At 41.4% G+C, this 23439-nt stretch overlaps 1 protein-coding gene across 1 annotated transcript in view; it reads right to left on the bottom strand.

Annotated features, from left to right (window-relative positions):
• slc25a26 (solute carrier family 25 member 26) overlaps positions 1-23439 on the bottom strand; it is a 64351-nt gene that overhangs the window by 7499 nt on the left and 33413 nt on the right. Inside the window, exons 6-9 of the mRNA XM_042511225.2 lie at positions 13771-13815; positions 8869-8938; positions 4314-4378; positions 295-368 (exon numbers count right to left, since the gene is read on the bottom strand). Coding sequence (XP_042367159.2) covers positions 295-368; positions 4314-4378; positions 8869-8938; positions 13771-13815 — 254 coding nt within the window. The remainder of the gene's footprint in view (positions 1-294; positions 369-4313; positions 4379-8868; positions 8939-13770; positions 13816-23439) is intronic.

Raw genomic sequence — 23439 nt, 5'->3', positions numbered from 1 at the left:
AAACCCTTCCACTTGGTCCCTGTAACACCTTAATCAATAGGACGCTATAGCGAGCGGGCAGAAAAAAGCTTTTATATGTCTAATTTTTCAGCTGCGGCTGTAAATTCACGTCCCACCCAGTGCAGCGGCTCTATCATCAAACTTGATTACGTGAGGGATCGGGCAGAGTTAAATCAAATCATGTAAAATAAGAGGTTTATAAATGGGCTGGGATAAAACGGTTTGTGTAAAGAGGCTGCTTGGTTTTAAACAAACACAATGGCCGTTTTTTCTAAAATGAAGACATGCGCTCACCCTGAAAGGCCTCGGCTCCTCCACACGTCGTACAGCACCTGCGGGATGTTGCCATTTGCTGTGGTTGACCCAGCCTAGAAAGAGAGAAAGAGAGAGAAAATAGAGGTGTGATGACGGATGGATCGTCTCCTTCACTTCCTGCTCCTCCAACAGACACCGTGTTTAGTCTTCCTCAGCTGAGCTTCCTTCAGCTCCCCCTCTCCCTATTTTCATTCCTCTGTCTCTCCCTCCATTTCTCCTCATGGACAGCTGTGTCAAGCGAAGGTGACACCTCCAACACCCACCCAGGCACCCACTCGGCAACACACCCAGCCGTTTGCCCACCCAAAAACACACTCAACCAGTTCTCCTCGTCTCCCTCCACGCCCGTCGGTCTAGAACTTTTATTTACAAAATATGGGCTTAGCCGGCTAGAGAGTTTTTAATCCATCACAGTGGAGTGACAGAGGGGTATGAGAGCTGCAGGATCAGACCAGTCAGGGTTAAGTGAAGGTGTGCGGTGGCAGCCGGGAGGAGAGAGACACAGAAAGAGGCAGGAGAGGAGAGAAGGGAGTAGGAGTGTGTGTGTGTGTGTGTGTGGGATAGCGTGCACGGCAGTCTAAGTTACAGCTACACTGAGCATGTAGGAAACAGTTTGCGGCATCCGCTGTAAATTGTGACTCCCAGATCGGCTGGAACGAGAGGAAGATTCCCACATTTTATTCATGTGAGGAGGGAAAAAAAACACCCCTATTCCTTATGTTTCTGTTGGAGACAGGTGGCTGAGAAATGACTCTCCCCCTCTCCTCGCCTGACAAGTTTTCTTTTCCTTTACCGCTGTGGAATGGTGGAAGGAGGGGATGGAGGGAGAGGGTGTCCAAAACACACACACACACACACACACACACACACACACACACACACACACACACACACACACACACACACACACACACATACACACAGTGTAACTTATGCTGACATACAAAAACATCTCCATGCGGCTCTATCCATACATTTCTTTCTGCTTTTGTTGGCTTGCTGTTATCTGAGTTTCTTACAATCATGTGCGAGTAGTAAAAAATGTGTCCTACGCTGACCCTCCATTCTCTCTGCATCTTTATGCAATAAAATGTCACTGACGGCTGTTCAACAAGGCGTTAGACCACACCGGGCTGACATTGGTTCCTATGTTTGCCACAGTTGGTTCCAGAGGAGAGGAGCGAACATGACATTGATGGCAGCGGCGTGGTGCTCTGACAGGAAACACGCCAGGCTGAGGAGAAGAGCAATGTTGTACAGTAGCAGCGTAGGGGGCGTGCAGAGGCAGCATGGTGATCCAGGCTTGTTGCCAGTGCTGCAGCCAGGGCGGTGTGGCAGGAGTCCTGCCCTGGAGGGATTTTACATGTCCAGCTGTGTCCTGGACATCCGCCCGCTTTGGCCTCGTCCGCGCGAGGCTGCCTACTGTACAACACCGCTCTTTCATTCTGCCGGCCGTAGAGAAGAAAGAACCCTCTCCTCTGCTGCTGTGGTGACGGAAACTAATGTGACAAGTTCCAACACCCACATTTCCTCCCCTTCGTCCAATCCAAACCATCCATACCCATCAACACCAGCCCTGCTCTCTCTCTGACTCTGTTTCACTCTCCTGCCTGGACTTGTCATCTCTAGCTGCTGCAGGAGTTTTTAAACCAAACTGAAGTCTGACACGATTTAAAAAAACAACAACATTTAACCTTTTAGGGTGAGACACTTCAGGCGGAAAGGGAAAGTCCTTTTTGAGATGTAATATGCTGCTTTCATTGTTTTTATGGGCTCATAACTTACATAAAGCACTTTTACATTTGTTTAGGAAAATTTTAATAGACACCTAGTCAGTTCATTTTACAAGCAAAAATTAGTAAGATTAGTGTCTTCTGGTGTGTCAGTCATACTGACTTGTTGCTTTTCTTCATCATACACCATTACAGCTGCCTTATTTCAGATATTATTTTAGTTGAGTGTAGAGGTTTTTAATTATACATACACACTATAACATTTATTATCCTATATTTGTATCTTTTGTTATTATACATTGCTATTATTGTTTGTTGTTTTGCATGATTTTATTTCTATTTTAACTGTTATTTGTTTGCGTATTGATTGTTTTTATTGTCTTTGCTATGCTCGGAAAATGAGGGTCTTCCTCAACAAATTTACAGAGTCGTAAATACATGTTTGAGTACATGATAGCACGTTCAATAACTTTGGATTATAACAATTATGAAGTAAAAAAGAGAAGAAATGCATTTGAAAATGTAATGTTTGTCTTTAGGAAATTGAGACGGACATTTTTCATTGTTTTGTTCATTTTCGGGACTACATGTTAAATCATAAATTAAGAACATAATAGACAGATCAAAAATCATTGGAAATAAAGAATAATAATTAATTGTAGCCCTACAATTTGGACCAGCTGGATTAAATAAGGATGGTGAGGGAAGGTTTTCCATCTGATATCGAGTAATAAATGTGAATTTGTTTTGCAAGACAACCAAACTGGGCATGCAGCTTTCGTTCATAACAAAAATATACCCTGAAAGCTGGCGTTAAAAGGATGTTTTAATTTTCATTTTGTATGGTGTCCATTTATTGACTATCTCAAAGATAAATAATTGTAAATTATGTATGTCTGGCCTTTACCTGTATTTTTGTAATATGTAATTTATGTAACTTTGTATAAAGAATGTGTGGTTGTTGATTATTTTGTTATAGTCTGATGTTTATTTGATGTTCAATTTTGAAAAAGGCTGTTGCTTCAGTAGATAATTAAATTAACAAAAGCAAATGAAAAACTATTTCATTTACACACTACTGATTGATTCCAGACAAAACCTAATGCACTCTGCAGTAATTAGTGGGAATTTTAATGCTTGTTATGAGATAATTATGCTTATAATGATAGTGTTTAGACCTGGATGAATTTTAAACCCAAATACCACCAGTTTGATGGCGATAACAGTTGAAATTGCAAAGAAGCGTGTCATCCTGGCTTTTATTTTGTTGAATACCTAGTGAATAAACAGCACTGTGGAGTTATCAGCTGTTACCACCATCAAAATCGAGGCTATTAAATTTCATTCCAGTGTTTTTCCAGCTCACCTGTGGTGCCTTCAGTGAATCAAAAACTTGGCCTTATAAAGTTATAACCAAACGTTGTTGAGGCAGCGCAGGCCAAGTCCTCTGCTGGTGGTAAATTACAGCAGCTGCATTTCAAATAATGTTTACAGGAAGCTTTTGTGCCGTGCTGTTCCACCTACAGCCAACGGCTTCTCGCAAGAGATCAAGACTGTCTGAGTGTTTTGTTAATTCCAGTATCTCATTAGTTAGGATGGGGAGGGGGGGGCGAGGAATGGAACACTGTGTCTTCTCCAAGGACAGTTCATGTGTGTGTGAGTGTGTGTGTGTGTGTGTGTGTGTGTGTGTGTGTGTGTGAGATTGTGGGGGGGGGGCTGATTGGGGTAACTCTGAACTCACTACCCTTTACACACACACAGGACATAGTGAGGGAAGCCAGAAGTACAGTTGTAGCGAGCCAAAAGCGCAAGAGGAGGTGGGGAGAGTGAGGAAGAGGAGGGACACCACTACACAGAGAAAGAGAGAGAGAGAGAGAGAGAGAGAGAGAGAGACGGGGACTGTTTGAGAGGACGGACAGAGTCGAGGAGCTAACAGAAAGGGACACTGGCCTTCTGGTTCACCTCTCAGTGACAAGCAGCCTTGAGATGGAAATTCCTCTGGAGCAGCAACAAGTCCTCGCTCTTACACTAACCATGTGCCCAAACATGTCTTCCCGACACTGTCCATGGTCCAGATCAGGTGATAGATGTGTGTGTATGTCTCACTACTGTCCCGGTGCTACCTCAGCCTGCTCCGTCCTGTGTGCGGACACTGTTGAAATTTGCTCAGCTCTCTGCCTGCGAGGCATCACCTGACAGCAGTGTTTAAAAGTTGCTGCCAGAGGAGGTGGTGCGCCGTGTGTGTGTGTGTCTGAGTGTGTATACCTTTGCGAGCATGATCCTGGTCTTCGCCACGTCAAGAGGAGTGGTAACAAATGCAGCTACAGCACCTACGAAAAGACACATGTACCCACACATTTAGCAAAGTGCAAACATAAAAGGCCCTTTGCTCTCTGAAGAGTCTTTAAATATTGAAAATAAACCCATAAAAATGTCCAATTACTTAACCACAGATACAGTAACGTATTAATTCAGCAATAAATAGTGGGACTCTTGGCCCTACACTCCATTAAGTTCATAAACATGATAATATTCCCCATCCGAGACCTTTCCCGTTATTAGACCACAAAAACCAGACAGACACACTTCTATTCCCACCCCCTCCCCCTTCTCCCTCATCCAAGCCGCACCTTCCACTGAGCTACACACACACACACGCATGCATGCACGCACACACGCACGCACACAAACTCCTTTTTCCAACACACTCAAGTACAGACACACACACACACACACACACACACACACAGCTGTGCGTACAAGCATGGAAAAAAGACACATTTGGATGTATTCAGAGCACATCAACACAAAAATGACACACACATACTTACATACTCAGGCTCACACACACACACACACACACACACACACACACACACACACACACACACACAGACACAGACACAGACACAGACACACACACACACACATTCTCCCTCCAATAAGTTTTATAGAGAAGTTACACCCCAACTTCCCTCCATCCCTCCAAGTTGGAAGCTGGATGGGCGGCACAATCCAGAGGTGTCCCCACTGAGCCGCAGTGTGTCTCGAAGTGAGAAATTGTGTGTATGTGTGTGTGTGTGTGTGTGTGTGTCTGTGTGTGTGTGTGTGTGTCACCCGCTACAAACATAGCAACTGCTCTCAGTAAACATATCCATATGGGCCACCGAGGAGCAATGTGACTCCAAGTGAGCTGAGGGATACAGGCATTAGGATCAGTGCGGTGTAACACACCATTACATTTTACAAGTAATGCTCGCTCATTATAAGAGTGGATTTAAATGATTTTTTCCCTACTTGGGCAGATAAAACTACATTTTCTGCAAGGGTAAAAACATATAGCTCTCTTACTGTAGCCCTTTTTTTTTTAAATAATCTTGGATAGCAGTAAAATGATGTTTTATCCCAACAAATGTACACACGGCTGAACTGGAGGATCTAAATTTGGCTTTGGAGGAAGCATGTGATGTGATAAAGGTTAGACGCAAATCAGACGGTGATGTAAGCTCATCTCGGGGTAGGTTTTGTTTTTTTTTTCTAGGCAGTTCAAACGAGGTCAAGTCTGTCGTAAGTCAGTGCAGGGTACAAGTGGAGATATTTGGGATGATTAAAGGCGCCTGTGTGAGCATTTCCAGTGTCAAGCAGATTATGTATGAGTGAAAAAGAGAGAGTGTGAAGCGCGATGTAAGGGGAAGTGACTGAAACTTGAGGATCCCTCTTGGACAGCAGCTCAGCGGCAGGGGGACGTGAACTTGATTCCTACCCTGGACCCACACCCTCATACACCCACATGACCCACCCCACCTCAACACCCCCAACCCCTCTTTCTTCTCTCCTCTGTTTGGCTCAAATGTCCCTTGATCTTTCCAATTACATTTTTTTAAAATCATTTTCCCTATATTCCTCAATTAACTATTATGTTATGTACTAGACATGAAGTCTGAAGACTGTTTGAAGCTGAATACTCGAATACTACACATCTACATGTAGGGGTTCAACGTTTTTTTTGATTTATTTTATTTGTGTGGTTGGAAAAGTGGGTCAGAAATCTACTTGCCGAAGGTGAAATTTTACTTGCACCTATAGAGATCGATTTAGTTCAAGTCAATTATCCTCCATGTGCAATTAGTGTAAATATTGTTTGTACATATTTTATATATATGTATTTGTCTAGACTGTGAGTTGTTGGCACCTTGTAATTTCATGTTACTATTTTGCCCCTTAGTGTCTTATTTACTTGGCACCTTGTTTTTTCTTATTCAATATTTTTTTGTATTTGGAATGATTTTTTTTTAAACTATTTTTTACTATTATATTGTTCTTTTTATCTTGTACGTCATAGCTGCTGTACCACTGCACATTTCCCCGCTGTGACTGGCACGTCATCTGCTGACAGTTTGTTGTCAATAAACTTTCCTACAAGCTAATTGTTTATTGAAACAAGGGATGTGCCTTAAACCAGCCACTGAGGACTGAGTGAGCTGAGTTGCAGGTGACACCATGAGACGGGCCAGTCCACACTGCTGCAACTTTTCCTTTTAATGTTCTTAAACAGTTTTGTCTCATCGCAAATATTTGGTCTGGCTTAAGAGTTTTATCTTCACTAGCTTTACAAAAGGTTCAGCCTATCTAATGTGACAGCGCAAAAGTTGTTTTAGGACTCTTCTAAAACTGACACACGGCCCATTCTGTTCCTTATCTCAAAAGTCTTTTATGTCTCTCTTCCTCTGCGTGTCTCGATCTGTCACCCACTCATCCACGTCTTCTGTCTACTCTTTCTCTCATATTCTGATTTCTTTCCCGCTTTCTCCTTTTCTTCCCAGCATGGACTGAGTCCAGGTCGGGGTGGCGCAGGGCCACGTCTCAGCTCCTTAGGGTGCTGTTTCCTCATCCCCTCTTCTCTCCTTCACCTCCATCTCCATGTCTCCATTGCCCCTGGAGAAGCTAACCTCAGTCTTCCGGTTCTGTCTGGCATGTTGTAGCGTCTTAAGAGTTATGGACTGAAATTGTCCAACAACTGCTCCATGTACCGGCCTGCGGAACTGTTCCCCTGAAAATATGTATTTTGATTGTGGTTCTGCCTTTTCATCGCGAAAAAGGTAAAGACTGAGTGGAAAGATAGATGATGTGACACATTTTTTATTAAGAGCTACAATACTGGAGGCACATGCTATGTTGCTACAAGCCCCCTCTGGATTTAAAGCCTTCTCTCTGGTTACAGTGATACTGTTCAGCACAAGCAGACCGAGTTTTGAGTTTGTTTTTTGGTACACTAATGTAGTACGTGTTTTTTTGTATGTTCTAGTGTCAGTATATGGCCATTTAATGTCTTTTTCCTTTGACAATGCCTCTCTATTAACTTTAAACTTTAAGCACAGACATCATCCATACACACCTATGAAAAACTGAAAGACCAATGTACAAAAGACCAACTGAATGAAACACTCAACACTGCACACCCACTCAGGTGTTTTCGCTTACTGTGACTGATTAGACCTCGGCTTGAAGGTGGGAGGAGTTACGCCCAGAATTACGTGATGTTACTAGAGTCAATGAACCAATGAGAATGATAAGTGTAAGAGAAGCTGTAACTCGTGCCGCTCTGATAGATGCATCCAAACTAACAGCACAGTGAGACGCCAATCACCTCCAAAGCTCTGAGAGGAGGTCTAATCAAGCATATTAAAAGAAAACACCTGTGTGGGTTTAAGCGCGAGTAAAAAGGCTTTGCAGCCCAAACGCACCAAACGCGAAACTGACATGCCTTATTTAACGTGGGTCAATGGATGCTTCTACAGCAAGCTGCAGACATCACGCTAACACCACAGAACCAGCAGTATTTACGGAAAAGCTCACTATTTAGACAAGATGGTTGTATATTAATAAAATCTCACATCATTTTTTATCTATTCCTATTTGAGTAATGCTTTATGACATTCCAAAACCTCATCTATATTATTTTGGAAATAAGTTGCTATATATACATGTAGGCGGCAGCAACAAGTTTGTGTGGAAGCAGCCATTTCATTTCATCTTTTGTTTTTTCCTCCCGGTGGTGTTGAGGTGATCTTGAGACGAAACTTAAAATCATCAAACACAGAATTATGTTCAAACTCAAAAAAACACTGACAATCACTGAATCTCTTTGGCTCGAGCTTGCAGCCCCAATCTTGTGTGTTTTACAGTCTGATGTAGTTCTCTCTAGTTGTTGTCTTTTCCTTTTTCCTATTCGTCTTGTTATTAGTCCACTCCCCTTCCCCTCTTTCACTCCTTTGCTGCGCCTTTCTCTCTCCCTCTTACTTAAACCACTTCAGGCCCCAGTGCTCAGGAGGTCGCGCAGCTGCAGGGGCCCATACCCAGGAAGCGGCCCCTCTCATCCCTGCTCTCCCCTCCCTCCCTCCTGTTGTCTGTCTCTCCCCTGATACTCATCCACAAAAAGACAGACCGTAAAAGTCTGCTATGGTATGATATTCATTGGCTAAGGGGTTTGAGAACTGTCATAATGAGACTTTCTTGAGAAAAGGCAGAATAAAATAATTGCTAATGTAGCACTTAAAGAAGAATGGTTGGAATTGCGCTCTATCAATTCTTCTCTGTACAGCGAGGATGGGATTTGCCAGCTGAGCTCACCTTTGTGGAATCTTACAAGAATGTGGCTTTGGGTAAACTTGTCCTGCCCCAATGGTCATCTATTCATCTATCTATTCATCCATCCATCCATCGATTTAGCCATCCATCCCTCCCTTCCTTCTTCCACCCCCCTCTCCCCCCCCTCCACCCTCTCCGCTTCTTTCCCAAAGCAGCAAATAATCCCCTGCACCTGCAAAAGCTCCGCACACTGCAGCCTGCCAAGAGTAGAGCGTGTGACCTTGCCTCCGTGACCACAGAGTCTGGGAGAAAGAGAGAGGGAAATGTCGAGAGAGAAAGAGAGGGTTGTCGATAGAGGAGGATGATGAAAGAGCGAGAAAAAAAAGGGAGAAAGAGGGAAGGGAAACAAAGAGAGAGAAGATCGTAGTTAGTGGAGATATCAGACACATTGAAAACACATTGTGAACCTTGGTCCGGTCTGGGGTCCAGGCCCGCAGCTGGGAACTGGCCTGTCCGGCTATTTTTATGTTGCCTTTTCTCCCCAGTGATGTCATGCTACTTGTTTCCCAAGAACTGGGACGGGACAAGAGGGAGGCATGAGAATATGCTGCAGCGCTCCCACTCCATCATCTTTACACATTTTGTCCAGATGCCATCATGCTGAAGGACAGTCGGCCAGCACATGTTCACATATCACATGTGCATATCAACACGATATTTTATTTGTTATCATGAATGTACTGAAGCACTGAAATATACACACTTATTTAATAAAGTCATTTCAATATACACTTTACATCAGGGGCCTTAAATTACAGCGAATGGGGCCACTTGAAAACCCCACAGAAAAAAAAGAGAAAAACTGCAACTATATACACTCGCAAGCAACTAGTGTTTCCTTCTCCTTTTCGTACATAGCATACTTTTTTTTTTTTTACATTGGTTTCCAATTGGTCCAGCCACTGGTCCATGTTTCTCCTTAGTCAATAGTTGAAGGTCAACACATTTGATAAATTACCACATATTTAATTTTATTCTTTAAGATGTCAACAACACATTGGCTCAAAGCGGAAAAGAAATAAAACGTATTTCAAGAGATAAACAAAATGGCACTTAAAAATAAAATTTCTATGCTAGAAATTCACAGTACTTCAAAATAAAGTGCGTTTTTTACAACCTTGACACATTCACAAGTCACCTGCGGTCCATTCTGAGTGGACCCGTGACTTTTGGGCCGCGACCCACCAGTTGGGAACCACTGCTTTTTTAGCATGTTGTGATGATGTTTGAGATTGTAACACTGGAGAAAGGCAGCTAGAAGAGGCAGTAATTTACATTTATTATATTCTTTAAACTGTCTGAGCTCCAGGTCAACTTTTCTTTTAGGCTTCAGATTTCTATGTTGAAAACTTATCAATTAGATGCAGCTTCTTAGATTTTAAATGTGCAACTAAGAGCTAATTTATAGTGCACCAATCCTTAAAGAAATACTTCACCTCCCAAATTATAATATGTTTATCAATACGTCACTCAGTATTGAGTTGAATTTTTGAAGAAAACGTACGTGTTAAACAAAAGCGAAACTATAACAACCATCTGTTCACAAACTCTTACACAACTCGTGCAGGTTAATCCAAGTCTCATTTATCCAGTCAGATGCTCAGTACTTCCCGACAGATTGCTCTTTCAGACAGGGAACTGCACTGAAAGTGAGACTTTTCTTTGCTCTTTTCCATTCCAGACTCCATTGACAAAAATGGTAATTTTACCTCACTGCCTCAACCAGTAGTTTGTGTTTATTTGTGACTTTGGTGTTTAAAGGTGCAATTTCTATTCCGCAAAGTCACGACACAAAACAAACAAACTAACCTATCGAGGCAGCAGCAGACCGACAGGTCCAGTGTTCAGTGAGGTAAAATGACCGTTTTTGTTGATGGAGTCTGCCTTTGAAGGGAGCATCGATTAAGTTTCACTTCTGTTCAGTTCCACGTCAGAAAGCGATCTCTGTTGGGGAAGTACTGAATTTTCAACTGGATAAATGAGACTTGGATTATACTGCACAGGTTGTGTGAGGGTTTGAAAACAAATGTTTTGATATAGTTTTGCTGTTGTTAAACATGGACCCCTTTTCCTTAAATTCATCAAGAATCTCAAGAGTTTTTGGATTCTTTGTTCACTGTGGAAGCATGCGAGAAAAGTTTCGAAATTCAACATGGCACAGGGTGAGGAAGCGATATACAAATGATCATTTGGGGGGGGGTGAAGTCTTCCTTTAGGAAATATTTTGGTAGCTGGTTGCCAGTTTACAAGGATTTTGTCAATAAAAATAACATTTAATTCAAATGCATTTTACGAATACTTTCTGTGTCTGAAAACGCTCACAACTGCCTGCCTAAATGCAACTGGCTACTGAGTGAAACCACCTGATGTTTTTATTTGGAGAATGAACTCTTCTTTTCTTATACTCCCCCAACTAGTTTCAGCAAAGTGATGAGGAGACTGACTATGCAAGGTTAGTCTTTGTATAAAATGCATGTGGACAGCTGGGCTGCCTCAGGCGCTGCAAGGTATGATTACTTCTCAGGGAGAGCAATTGAGCAACAGCATGGAGCGATTACTAATATTTTCTTTGTCCATTCCCCCCCTGCGAGTTTAATCGGCGGCTGCATGTTATCTCATTCTCCTCCTATCTCACACACATGTGGACATCACAGAAACCATGTGTGTGTGCACAACACATGCAAACACAAACAAGTAAACAAAGAGAAAAAGACAGAGAGGAGAAGAAACTGGCAGACAGTGTGTACGAGCTCAGGATGTGTCATGTGTATTCCATTAGAGGGCAGATTAAAAAGGAGATTTTGTTTTCCACATCAAAGGCCTCACGCTGGGGGATTCCTCTCTGTCTCTCTCCCTCTCCGAGTCTCTCCATCCCTCCTTCTTTGTTTCATGAATAAATAATAAGGGGTAAACCTGGGAAAACAAACTTTTTGACCTCTGAACCCCTGTGTCAAGGTTAGAGTTTGCACCTGGACAGCTTCCCACAGAAAAGAGGTGGCAAGTCTGTGTGCATGTGAGTGTCTCAGTGCATCATGTATGTTTAGGGAGACAGCATTTTGTAAGTGCATGTCGTTGGTTAAAATGTAGCTCCCATCATGCTTTGGAAACAAAAATTCCTTGAATTTTCTGTGGCTCTTTCTTGGTGTTCAATCATAACCTAAACGTGTTACACCCTCCTGTTTTGCTAATGTTGTTTTTGAGGTCAGAACAGATGGGGTAAACTGTGAAAACCACAATATTATGAAATGAATGTGTCAAAGAACAGTGAGAATTACTCACGTCAAATTTAAGTCTGGTGTGAAAAAAATAAATGTCTGTGCAGTGAACGAGCAGTGAGCAAAATTATTTCATACCAAGTAGGGGTGAGAATGACCAGAGGCTGCCTGATACCATATTATCCTTACATACTTATACTATACTGATACTTATATCATGATAAAGTATTACTGCAATTTTAAACATTTGCAATATAGTACTGCAATAACATATATTGCAATGTATTGCAATGTATTGGCATTTTTCATGTGCAAAGAAGGAAAAAGTTTGTAAACGTGTTTTTATCTCATAAGTTTTCAGTCTGTTCATCTCACTTTAGTAATTTTTTTTTATTATTCTACTTGGCTACCAAAAGTCAAGCTTGTATTTGCAACATTCAAAATTTCGATTATAAAACATTGACACTAGGCATCTGAGTATCGATACAAAAATGCAACACTAAATGTCGCAATACTATGCTGAGGCAACCCCCCTCCCCCACCTCTTATATCGAGTGACTTTCCGGATTGTGAAATTCCCTGACTTTTCCCACCTGGAATATATACTTCTCCATGATATCCCAGATTTTAAAGACTGAGCTGAACTGAATGCACTCTACTAAAGGATTTGTCTGCTTACTCCTCTTCCAAATGGTCTACAGCAGTTGCTTGGCTTTCTTCATTTTCCTCTTTCTGATTCTCTCGCTGACAGCTGTGCTGGCTCGGTGTGAAATAAAAAGAAAAAGGCCATAACGCAGCACATTACCATCCCACAAAGCAGATGGGAGAGCTTGCCACACACATGCACTCACTCTCAAATTCCTTCACTCTGGCATTTTTCAAAATAAATCAGGGTATTTTTGATTATGAAAGCCTCTGAACATGTTGGTGGTCACTCTAAAGGAATGGCAGTAAAAAAAGTGTTTGGTTGCAAGTTTTTGCTTTTTTCTCTCCTTCCTCGACTAGTCAGCGAGTCGCTAACTGAAGAGAGGCCTCACTAGCTCTTCAGAGTGCCATGTTAACACAGAGGATACATATGGTAGCACTGGGAGCCAATGGATGGAGAAGAGGGAAAGGAGAAAGAGGAAAGGAAGAGAAGAGAGCTCCAGATTCCAGCAGTTCAGCTCTCCGCCAACGGACGCGTCCAGATGGCCTGGAGAGAGAGGGCCTTTGACTGAGGGACAAAGAGACACTTGTGGACAACAAAATCCGAGTCTCGCAAACGCACAGACGCACGCACATCCATATGCACACACAGCTGTGAAGTGTATTGTTGGTCTCAGCTCGGGCCGTTAGCTCCTAACATTGATGGAATGTTTGACTGTCCGCCGCCTCTCGCGCCCTTGAGACATGATGTCACTCCAACAAAACGCCGTCTTTTCAAAGAGAAACAGCTTTTTATGTGTTCAGGGCCACACAATGAAAAGAGAGCGAGAGGGCGAGGAGAGAAAGATGTTAAGAGACAGAGGATGAGAGATGAAGAAAGCTAGAAAGAGACAGATATGCGGGACTGGATGTGCTTGTGATAAATTGAAAGCCGGTTTGATGGTAGTCGTGACAAGCCATTAAAGCGTGGCGTAAAGTCCCATTTTTGCCTGCCACAATGATACAGGGGAATGCAGAGGGTGAGCCCGCTGTAAATGTGTCAGAGCGTAAGCACACTATTATAGCTTTACTACGGATTTATCACAGAGAATAATTACTGTAAATGATGGTGCTGAGGAGTAGTGGAGAGTGGAGGGGTGAAGCAGATGGATGATAAAGAAAAAGAGCAAATAAAGTCAATAAGACAAACATTTATGGAAAAATCTAACACATACCTTTAAATATTCCCAAAGTGGAAACTGCACCAGCGAGAACGGGATCTGAAAGAGACAGATTTTGAATCATCAGGATTATGTCAGCATTACTTTTTGATTTTCTGGAGGTTTCGAGTTTCATCTTTAACCTCCAATATCCTGCACTTGTCATTCCTGCCACCTTTCTCTGTTTCCTCTCACTCGTCTGACTGCTCCCTTGTTCCTTCTCACTGCTGATGATTAATGAATGAGACGGGCTGTGGTCTGGCAGTCCTGAATGAATAGATGGATAGACGGATGGATGGAGCAAACTTGGAAGGAGGAATAGAGGGATGGAGGGATGGTTGGAGTGCGAGTGTTGCCACTGGAAACACTAAATCGGCTCAGGCAGGAAGTTACAGCGGGAGGAAATCGACTGCAGTGCCAAGGCAAGGGGCAAATGACACACAGTCAGACCACACACATACACACTCACGCAGCCGCATGCAGACACATGAACAGGAATGGGCATACTTTAAATAAACACACACATATAGAAAGACAAACAAAAGCACTAATTCACACCGACATGTATATTCTAGGGCTGCCACCTTAAAGTCGAGGATTCAAATCATCAGTTGATTCAGATTGAGACTCAGCTGGCTGATATTCTTCACGTCTCTGAGTCATTAATTATGGTTTTTATTTGTCATTCAATGTGCAAAGCACTTTTGGGGACGTTTCAGCAGTGAATGAAGTACCTGAAAGCCATACTTAGGTAAAAGTACAGATATTTTATCCCAAAATTGCTTTGGTAAAAGTTGAAGTCACCTATATAAATATGAATTGAGTAAAAGTCTTAACTATCTGATATTTATTGTACTTGCGTATCAAAAGTACTTTTATTATATAAAACGTAATTAAATATTGAAAGTAAAAGTACAAAAAGTAAAAAAGTGCAAAAGTGAGCAGCTCGAATTCTGAGAATTAGGACATTTGTTTCTTCTTATCTTGTACACCATCCTAAAATGTGTGTTACATTTTAACCTAAAGGATTTAAAAGAACCTTTGAGCTCCAGAGCTGACACAATGCAGTGGAGCAGCCACAGTGGAGTTACCTGTCAGAAACTGAACAGGGAAAATGCTTAGGAGAGATACATTGGAGTAAAAGTGTACATTTTATAAAGTAAACATAGTGGAATAAAAGTGACAGTTGACTGAAATCTAAAAACTCAAGTATAGTAACGATACTCCCCAAAAATATTGTGACAAAGTATTATTTCTTTGTAACATTACACCACTGCACCTCCGCGCTGCTCTCTGGTACCGGCAGCTGAGGACCCACACGAGTAAGACAGAGAGAGCTGCCGGAGGAAGAGAGGCTTTTTCTGATATAACATTGTCTTCTGCCTTTTGCTTAGCAGTGATTCATTAACAACTCGGACATACGTGTAGATTTCAGGGAGGGTGCGCAAGGGACATGTCCACCTCAATATTTACAACATGTTCATATGTCCTGCCCAATGAAAACATATAGGAGGAGAAGAGGACTTCTATTCTCACAAAATCAGAAGACATTTATACCATGTATCAGTGCATACATTTACTAGAATGCAGGAAAAGTATGTGTTTGATGCCCATAACATTCTGGCAGAGAACCCCCAAAATATCTAGTGTCGGTAAAAATGTTGCATATTTTAGATTCGTCATTAGTTAGTTAGCGCACATGAGCTCAGAGGGCTAACTTGACTTGTTTACTTCATTATGTGACCTTCGCTGATGGTCAAATTCTCAAACTGTATATGGAGAAAAAGGAATGAATAATCCAACATACAGTATGTATGGAGCAGCCGAATCTGATCCAACTGACACAACTCAGAGGTGGGTACAGCCCTAGAATATTCTTCTCTTATTCACTTTGAGAGACACACTGCAGACACACACACACACACACACACACACACACACACACGCACACACACACGCACACACACACGCACACACACGTATCCTGTCATCTTGCGCTGCAGGAATGTCAGGGCAGGACAGGAAGGAAGAGAGGGAACAAAAACAAAAGCAAAGAGAGAAATAAATAAAGTGACTCTGAGCCGTGTCATCAGTCTTTGATCACAGTAACAACAGGATCATTCATCCATCTGCCTCCTCCAACATGTTCCATCAGACGACGTTAGCACGTCGCTGACGGCCAGACCGATCCAACTCTGAGTCAGCCGGAGCACAAAGACAATACATGAACTGTGTTTATGCCTCTTAATGAGCTCATTAAGCACTTTGTCCAAATGAACTGACCTCATGTATAAACACTCTGAAGGAGAAAAATTTAAACGGTATGTTCTGCATCTGTCTTTAGTGAGCTAATTATAAAACTTTAAGATCTGTATAATGACTTTGAGTTTTAAAGCTGTCAAAACACGTGTAAATTCAATAGTACGCAGCAAATTAAGTTTCTGAAATGTCCTATTGCATTTAAAGTAATTCTGAAAAATAAAACACGTTATTGTATTATTAAGCCTAATTTGCAGTAAGAGGTGATATTCACAAAAAAAGTATTGTTCCGGTGTCTATTTTTTTTTCCTAGTATTAAGACTTTTCATACTCCTTAACAACTTATATCAGGCATCTCAGATATCCATGACAGGCCAATACTGTAAAGATCTTGTAAAAGTACAGTACAAACAAAGGTCTCTCCTTTGCAAGCAGATGATCATAAATTCAGCTGAAATGACAACTGCCACTAGCAGATTATTATTAGCAGCAGCTACTGTAGCTAGTGTAAGCTAATGCTAAACTGCTAAAAAATCTTTGTCCAAAAAAGCTATTTTCAAAATATTTTTTCTTTAACGTTAATCTTGTAATAGTGTCTTAAATACACACTTGATGGCTGCATACATAATATAATGCTAAAAGGCTAAAACTAAGAAATCCATGTTCAGGATTTCCATACATGGATCTCATCTACGTATAGAATTTCTGAACATGCCAACCGGGCACAGACCCAGGGGTGTCACTCAAATCGACACAGTGACAAGAGGAAGGCTCAGAAAGAGCACAAAGAGATGCAAAGGGACTGTAAAAGAGACAAAAATGACTACAAATTCATTCATTTTCACTCCATTTAACACAGGTCTAGCTGAGGGTGCTAGAGCGTAAACCTCCCTAGATCGCATGAAGAACATGAAAGAGCTACTACTGTTAATCTAAATTCAAATTTGAAATTTAAAGTCTAAAAATACTGCATTCAGAAATCTAAATGATTTGGTGTATGCTTTTCAGCCCAATTAAAGATTTGATTGTTGCTCGATAAAGTGGGTTTATTACATAGAACTAAAAGAAATGTTCCAGTGAAAACTCTTCATTCCCATATGCTCGATCTGGGCATACAGAAGCAAATTCTGTCAATCCTCGGAGAGGATGAAAAAACAGTATCTGATGTAGGTCTGGTATCCAGCCCCCTCCCAGTGAAGTGTTATACCATGCAGTGAGCACACCTCCGTTTTCCAACTGTGGTGAGATGAGAGAGCTTTCAAAAAGGAATAAAAAGTGCACCTGTCTTTTATTACCACCCCGATGAATTCTGCTATTTTTCCAGGCCAGGAGGAGAGAGGGAGAGAGAGAGAGAGAAAATGGAGGCAGGTGTTGAGGTAATAACCACCATTACTAAATGTAAGCAGATATGGTATTGACACTGTACTGTGCTGACACTTTAATATTTTAAAACATTTTCATCTTTGAGTAATGTTTCACTATATTTATCTAATAGTAATCTATTAGTTTAAATGAGCTTGGAATTTAGCTGACAGAAAAAGCTCAAAGAACGGTGAGAAAATTGTCAAAAGTCCACGAAGAAAATAATAACAATGTGCACAAAAGTAACTGGAGGACTTTCTGAACTAGTGCAAAGACTGCAGACAGACAGAGAAAGAGAGAGAGAGACAGACAGAAAGAGAGAGAGAGAAACAAGGACAGATTGGCTCTGCAGAGGATCTGGAAAGACTGATCCACCAATGATTTATGACTTGGTATGACACCTCTGGCACACTGAACGTGTGTGTGTGTGTGTGTGTGTGTGTGTGTGTGTGTGTGTGTGTGTGTGTGTGTGTGTGTGTGTGTGTGTGTGTGTGTGTGTGCGTGCGTGCGTGCGTGCGTGCGTGCGTGCGTACATGCGTGCATGTGTGTGTGTTGCCTGGCAGAGATGAAGCGTCTGAACACTACATGTGGCCTGATTAAAATTGATAAGCCATTTATAGTTAAGGGAGGGCTGAGGGCACACACACACACACACACACACACACACACACACACACACACACACACTTCAAGCATGGATGAACCTAAGTAGATGCAGCATGTGGCAGAATCCATCTATGTGTTTGTTTATTTAGCTATAAAATCAAATGTCAAGGATGGAGAACATGTGACTTTCATGTTATTTTTTCCAGTTCTAACTGCTTAACAAGCTCTGACCTACCGGTACAATACTTTAACCTGATGTTGGTGAAGTGACGGAAAGAGACACCAGACACGATTAATCTCTCAGCTTGATGAGAAATTAAGACAGGTAGAGACAGAAAGAGAAGTGGTGAAGACAGAAAATTGGACAAGTAATCCATCGCTCCCTTCTCCTTCTTAAACCAGAGCATCATCCCTCTGTGAACATCCCAATCAAACATGAAGTCTTTTCATTTTCTATCGAGCTGAGAAAGGACACGCAATGTGTTACCTTCTGTGGAATGAATTTCACCACAACTTCAATCCTTGTGTCACTGCTCTGACTTGCTCTAAAAACACAAGCAAGATTTCTCAAAACAGCCCAGGGGAGCAGGGTGCTTCTGCTATTGTTTTTGAGGTGGGGTAACCTTGGAGATAGACTTGTGCATCACTATTGCACCTGATAGACAGAAAATTGCCCAACCTTCCTGATCCTGAAGGTTTGAGTGAAGAAAGACCATTTGGACCCAGAGATGCATCCTGTAGAGCAACCTGTCCAGGCAACCTATACACTACACAGGGCTGCTTTTATTTTGAAAATCCATAGATAACAATAAAAGAAAAAGACAAATCCTTACACAACATGATGCAAAGTAACTCTACAAACAGCCACTTCAATATCTCATAAAACAAGATCAGACAATGTGGAAACTGAATTGTTAAATCTTCCTCAGGGAAATCAGCTAATCTCTCCACAAAATCAGAGATCTGAGGATACAGTTCATAAGTATTAATATGCAACAGTTGTTATTCAATGGGATCATTGTGCAAGTGTCTGAAGGTGGAGTAACCCCCCTCCACCTCCACACAAAACTGTGCTGTTAAAAAAAATCACTGTCTTGCTATAGCAAAGGACAGATAATTATCAATATAAATAAATAAATCAATTCCAAAATAACACGTCCATCCCAGTACCTCAAGTTTACTTATGTTCATTTTTAATAAGGTTTTAAAAGAGTTTACACATGAAGTGAACAGACACAAGTAAGGCACCCACAAAACTCTCAGCGGACACAGCAGAAAATGTTCGTCATTTCATCAGAAATGACTGACGTAAGAATTTCTCTTGTTTTAAAACCTCTGCACTTTTAATACTGTGTGCCAACTGTGCATGCAGCCTGTTGAAGCTGCAGTTTCTTATTTTTTTCCAGCCTGACCCAATTTCCCCCCAGAGACTGACTTTCTTTTCCATGATTTTAAGCTCCCTCTGCACCTGACTGCCAGGCGTGGCATTACACAACATTGTACTTAACTTTTATATGAAAAAAAGTACATTATTTTGTGAAAACTTCAGATTAGATGGATAAACCTGCATATATACATATATATATATATATATATATATATATATATATATATATATGAAGAGAGAGTGCAAGAGAGAGAGAGAGAGAGAGAGAGAGAATGCTCTATAAAAACCTACTACAAAACACATTTTGAAGTGTTTGATGACATGAGCATGTTTCATTTCAATTTTAGGGTTAACTAAAATACTATAGATTGTGTCTTTTTAGCCATGGCAATTTATACAATGTAGCAGCAGGGAAACAAATATTACACGCACATCATGTAGGTGCAAGGCAATCAAAAAGTAATGTACATGCCTGTACACTAACCCCGTGCCCTAAAAGTTTAGTAGATACGACATTTCGATTCTATTTGGATCTTTAAGTCAAAAGAAAAAAATAATAAGTAGGATGGAAATGTTATCTATGTTAAATTTAAACAGTCACATAAAGACGAAAGTCACAAAGAGCTTTAAAAAACCTGTGTCATGCAGTTATGCTGTTTTCCTTTGCAGCTTGTGTCTGAGCAAGTTAGGGGCTTAGTATATTGCTTAGGGACACTGTGCGGGACCACCTGGTTGTAACTGGTTGCAGGTGCTGAACTTGGAGTCAAAAGGGGACATTTTCTCAAACCATTAGACCAGTGGGCAAACCGCATGGTTTTGATATTCTAGAGTTACAAAGAGGTCTGCCACAAGTGTTGAGGGCACATTTAGACCTGAGCTATGTCATGGTAGACTTGCACACAGCCATGCAGACAACCGGGGTCGTGCCACGCTAGGCTAGCATGAAGGCAGCCGGCAGCATAAAAAATCCACACTGCTGCGTGCTGCTAACTGCTGACTCTGTCTCGTCCCCTTGCCTAATATAATGCCTCAGCTACCATGGGCTATTCAGTGCCATGAAGCCAAGTCAAACTTGCTCTCTCTGTGTGTGTGTGTGTGTGTGTGTGTGTGTGGACAGGACTTCATAAATCCCTGGAAAAACAATGCAAAAGAGATGTCTGTTAGCATCACCAGGTTAAAAACAATCAGGATGTTGCAATTACACCACCAACATGTTAACCTACAAGGCAAATAAGGGCGAGCATGTTCATGTCTTGTTTCAGAATCTCATTTTACAGATTAAATGTGTCGCTGTTTCTTAAATGATCAGTTAGCAGAGGAAATCACTACTCTGAAGGCAGAGTAGCAGTTATGTTTTTGTTCACTCAAAACGACTGAAGTTCTCTTCTGCCTGCCAAAACTTTACTAGCTCACTCAGCTCCAGCTTGAGCCAATCAACGCACTTCCATGGCCATGTGAGCAGTAAACGAATCATAACGATAACCAGGGAGACGAACACACCCAGTGTGTTTAACACGTTGTTGAGGTCTGTGAACATGACCTATCACTTGACATAAATATCTTGACACAAAACACACACTCCAGTAACAGAGGCAAAAGTAATCATTTCTGGAGCTATGGAATAGGAAGCTATACAACTGCAAAATTTTAAACATTAAACATAGCGGATTTGTTCAGCCAGGCCAACAGTTCAACAACATTGGATAATTTTTTTTAACAATATATATTCATGGTCCCCAGAGGATGAATCCTGCTGACTCTCCCTCAAACAGCACCCACTAATTCCTGGCTTGGAGAGAAATGTTTTGACAACTGTTGGATGGATTTCATACTGATGTTAATTTCCATGCAAAAATGCCAAAGATTCTCTGGTCCCATCTTTTTAATTATGTGGGAATATTCTGCTCTTCTTGTTTTTTTGTTTGTTTTTGTCTATTGTCTCACAGTAGTTGGGTTTCTATTCAAATGTTGCACACATTATTACTGAATTTTTTTTTAAAAATGGCAAAAGACAATGCACATTTATGTAATTTTCTATCTGCTGCTCTTATGTGAATATTCAGAGCTGGCTCATTGAGATAAACAGCAGGTGGCACCAACTGTTTCGTTAAGTTTCACTGCAGATCAGGAGGGAACAACGAGAATACGTAATTAAAATGGTGCTGCTCCATCTGTACCCAGAGTAAGCTCTGCACTTCAAGAGTGTGGTGCAATGCATAACCAAACAGCATTGTAATAGTGCTCCTAATGAGCATTTCAGCTCCAAAAATATAGAATCATTTGGTGGGAGTAGATGTTTTTTGTCATGGAGGGCCGCCACAAATAAATGAATGTATGAGGTACCCTGTAATACTAACAGAGTATCCATCTGAGTGTCTATTATTTTATCATTACTATTGTTATTATCTATTATGAAAAAAGAATGTTAGCTGCAACTCCATTTTTTTACACCAATCTCTCATCCAAGAGGGGTATTTCAAGGATAAGATGTTTTTTTGATTAGGCAAAACCTCGCCTGTCCAGTTGGACCAGGGCCTGCAATGAGTAATTTTATTTTTTCATCTGTTTCACTCTGGACTAGGCTTTCCTAAAACAAGCGGCAAGCCATACATAAATCTCCTGCTAACACAATTGTGTGGTCCATCTTTTCTTTTTCTAGTGTCTATCTTCAAATCTCTGGCCCTCTCATACATCTGGCTGTCTAAAATACTCTATGTCCTCTTCCTCACTGTCTGCTTCAAACCTCCATCAAATTTTTCCTTCTTTTCCATACCAGCCACTTCCTTCTTTTGATGCGTTGTGCCGTCTCAGTGCACCCCAAAGTAATCAGAAAGGATCACAATTTTTGAACTCTGTGGTTAGAGCTTTATTCATCATTGTGTACCTGTTTTTGATAAAAATCATGCCAAAGTATGACTCTGCAACTTGGCCACAGAGCATAAACTGTGTTCCAGGAGCTCAGCAGCATCTGCTCCCAAAGCCCACAAACATCTGTGTCATCCAGCTGGCCTACAGGGAGCAGATTCCACTGCTGGGAAACACATGACCAGCTCTCACAGACCTGCTATCCTGCATGTGTGTGTCTGCATTTTTGCATGAATATGTCGACATGCTTAATTATATTTCCGCTGGTGTGTGTGTGTGTGTGTGTGTGTGTGTGTGTGTGTGTTTTCATGTTTGTGTGTGTGTGTTAGTGTCTAAAGAGCAGGATTTTATGTTTACTAGCTGACACATTTTGTCACTGATCAAAGGTGACAATGCCACTTGCTGTGACTGCCAGGTACTATATTGCAGGAATATGGAGATTGTGTCTGCTGTGTCAGTCTGCTGACAGTGCTCCTGTTTGTTTGTGTGTGTGTGTGTGTGTGTGTGTGTGTGTGTGTGTGTGTGTGTGTGTGTGTAGGCGTCCTTGCCAACTATATTAGGGCTAACTTTATTAGTATTCAGGGAGGCTTCGGGCTGTCACAGGTCCTTAGGCACTCAGCGGAGGGCAGAAAAAACACATGTCAAAATATATTCACATTGAGCCTGATTGCAGGCAAGCCAGTTGGCTGCAATTTGACAAATGACATTTAATAGGTCATACTAAAGCCTTTGCATACTGATGAGCATTTAGAAAGAGAGAGAAAGAGTAAGGAAGATGGATATTAAGATGGAGAGACAAGCAGACAAATTTATGGATGGCCAAACCAACAGATGAGACATTATTCATCTTTTCCAACAGATTCCTTTCCAACCTCATCCCTTAATGTTTTCCTACTTTAAAACATCTATCTGCTGCTACCTCTGTGGTATGGCTCTCCAAAACCAACCTGAAACCAAAATTTAGATTTTCAGTTTGCCAACACAATATTATTTATTTCAGTGTTGTGTCACTGAGATCATATGAAGATAGTTTGTACCCTTCACTTAAAAATAACAGTGCACTAGTTTTTGGTAAAAACACTTGAAACTGCTGGACATCATGTTACCAGAAAACTCACTTATAACTTGAACAAAACCATGAGTTGAACTTGTGTCAAAGAAGACTAGATGGGGTTTCAGACCAAAAACAGTCAACTGCAATCAAA

The sequence above is a fragment of the Plectropomus leopardus genome, chromosome 2 (genome assembly GCF_026936395.1).
Source record: "Plectropomus leopardus strain MGB_pleo_1.0 chromosome 2, ASM2693639v1, whole genome shotgun sequence".
NCBI classification, from domain to species: Eukaryota; Metazoa; Chordata; class Actinopteri; order Perciformes; family Serranidae; genus Plectropomus; species Plectropomus leopardus.
Note: the sequence above shows the minus strand (reverse complement) of the source record. Positions and strands in the feature narration are given on the sequence as shown.